General features: G+C 32.8%; 1 protein-coding gene across 1 annotated transcript; it reads right to left on the bottom strand.

The window, feature by feature from the left end:
* Positions 1-938: 938 nt before the first annotated feature.
* LOC123200752 (organic cation/carnitine transporter 7-like) lies at positions 939-1,720 on the bottom strand. Its single transcript, XM_044616119.1, has 2 exons — positions 1,292-1,720; positions 939-1,211 (listed from the first exon to the last, which is right to left on the bottom strand). The coding sequence occupies exons 1-2, from the start codon at positions 1,337-1,339 to the stop codon at positions 954-956; spliced, it is 306 nt and encodes a 101-aa protein (XP_044472054.1). The 5' UTR covers positions 1,340-1,720; the 3' UTR covers positions 939-953.
* Between the last annotated feature and the right edge of the window lie 433 nt (positions 1,721-2,153).

Here is a 2,153-nt window from a genome sequence, read left to right as displayed (position 1 = left end):
ATACCAATTGTAAGTTCTCATGATACAGATTGGTTGTGTACACATGTTGTGGGCACAATCAATATAAAAATAATTCAACTACGATTTCAAGAAGACATACATCAAAATATAGGATGAGTAATAAGGTAAAAAGAGCAAAGCATTTTTGCTTGGTTACGCTATAACCATAGCCTACATCAATTGGACTAACTCATTTAAGCTAGCTTTGTTAAATTAGGATAAGATAACTTTGTATAAAACAGAATAGTAAATTAATTTCAAATTTATATTTAAATATAATAGATAAAACAATGACTATGTCTCCTTATCCTATAAATGCAACAGAATATATAGAGATAACAGCGAACTATAAATCCCTTAGAGGGCCTAAAAAGATTACCACTATATAACAACTATATATATTATGTTGAAAAAATTTCTCAAAAATTAGATAGGATATGGATATTGATTCTGAGTAGCGGGTTGAACCACGTTAAAAACTTTTTCTCTTCTTAATTCATTCACACAAAATTATGTAATGAACACATCATTCACTTATATCACGTAATGAACACAAAATTACGTGGCCAATTCCATTCACCAATATCATAGTCTTTCTTGCACAAGGCTTGATATTGCTTATTTCTAATTGGTGCAAGCAAAACTGCTTCAACAGAAAACTACAATTGAGAATAAAGAAAAAATATTGGTGGATCATATTCACACTTCAAGAGAATACTGGTGAATCATACTCACACTTCATAATGGTGCAATATCATATCAACAAAATCATATACACGAATAATAAATACAATCTTTAGCATAAACAATAATATGTTACTATGTGATTGTATATTGTTTTATTTTTAATTTAAAACTATCCAATCATATTGTAATATATCATTGTTTCTGCATATTGTTTGCGTACATAATGCTACTCGTATCATATACATATACATATACATACGATCTTATCATTGACCAACAATCACTTGTCTTGAATTTGGTACAACATCTACGATGTCACTCAATTCCTTTCCTCTTGTTTCAAATGAGATCAAAAGAACACATATTACTGATATCGCTATTACACCCTCTACCACTATGATAGCAGCTTTGGTATGGCAGCCCTCCACCAGCGCAACTGCAACAAAAGGGCAAACCATACTTCCGATTCTTCCCATGGCGTTTGCAGATCCAGTGCCAGTTGACCTCATTGAAGTTGGATATAACTATAGGTAAAATGAGAATTAGAGGCGAATAAGTTCATTGGAAGTCAATTAAGTTCTGTAAGTAGTTCTAAGGAGCTTACCTCTGAGGCATATATTAAAGAGATTGTGAAGGTTCCCATAGCACACATGCGAGCTACGAATAATAAGCTTGTTCTTAAAATATTGGACTGATTAATAATCAGTGGCAAAATAATAATGAATGCTAGGGTGAATATAATTGAAATAGAAGGCTTGCGACCAGCTTTATCAACTAGAATTGCCGATAAAAGAAGTCCAGGAACCTCTGCAAGAGAATCTCATGTCAAATGAAATAGTACTAACATTACTGAATCTTGTTCATCTTGAGCTGCTCAAACCATAAAAGGAGTCCACTGAATCAAGGTGATTGGAAAGGTACCACTTGATAAAGATCAGCTTTTATATATCCTCACCTGAAAGCTTGTCATAATTTAAATTCGAATTCTAATCATAACTAATGCTTTTTCTGCTATTTCCAAAACAAAATCCTGATAACCTAACAACGGAAACTAAAATTTTACCAATCCCAAAAACTTAGATTAAACCAATTTTTATCTCAAACAGTCAAAACTTTAAATAGACTTTGGAAACATTAAAAGTTCCCCAATTAAAGCTAAGAAATGTATGTGGCTAAGAATAAATACTTTCATTTGCATCAGGTAATGTTAAAATATGCGACAGATATCAAGAAAACATAAACAAAAGGGCACACTTTCTTCCAAAGTTATCTGATATAATACCCCAAGAGTAAGCTCCAACGACCAATCCAGCAAAAACAGCAGTAGATATAAGGCTTTCTTGAGTTGATGAAATCCCCCACTCAGACTTCACCACTGGTCCAACAAAAGAGAGGATCATAATCTCCATAGCTTCTCAAACCCAACCCAGTCCAGCATAACCAAGCACAAGATATTGAAATTTCCC

This window comes from Mangifera indica, chromosome 17, assembly GCF_011075055.1.
Source record: "Mangifera indica cultivar Alphonso chromosome 17, CATAS_Mindica_2.1, whole genome shotgun sequence".
NCBI lineage: Eukaryota > Viridiplantae > Streptophyta > Magnoliopsida > Sapindales > Anacardiaceae > Mangifera > Mangifera indica.
The sequence above is the reverse complement of the archived record's forward strand: the minus strand, read 5'-3'. Positions and strand labels throughout refer to the sequence as shown.

Coding starts and splice junctions, on each gene's coding strand:
- LOC123200752 (XM_044616119.1), bottom strand. CDS start 1,339: ATGTGTGCTATGGGAACCTTCACAATCTCTTTAATATATGCCTCAGAG. Junction 1,212..1,291: donor CTTTAATATATGCCTCAGAG/GTAAGCTCCTTA, acceptor TTTTACCTATAG/TTATATCCAACTTCAATGAG.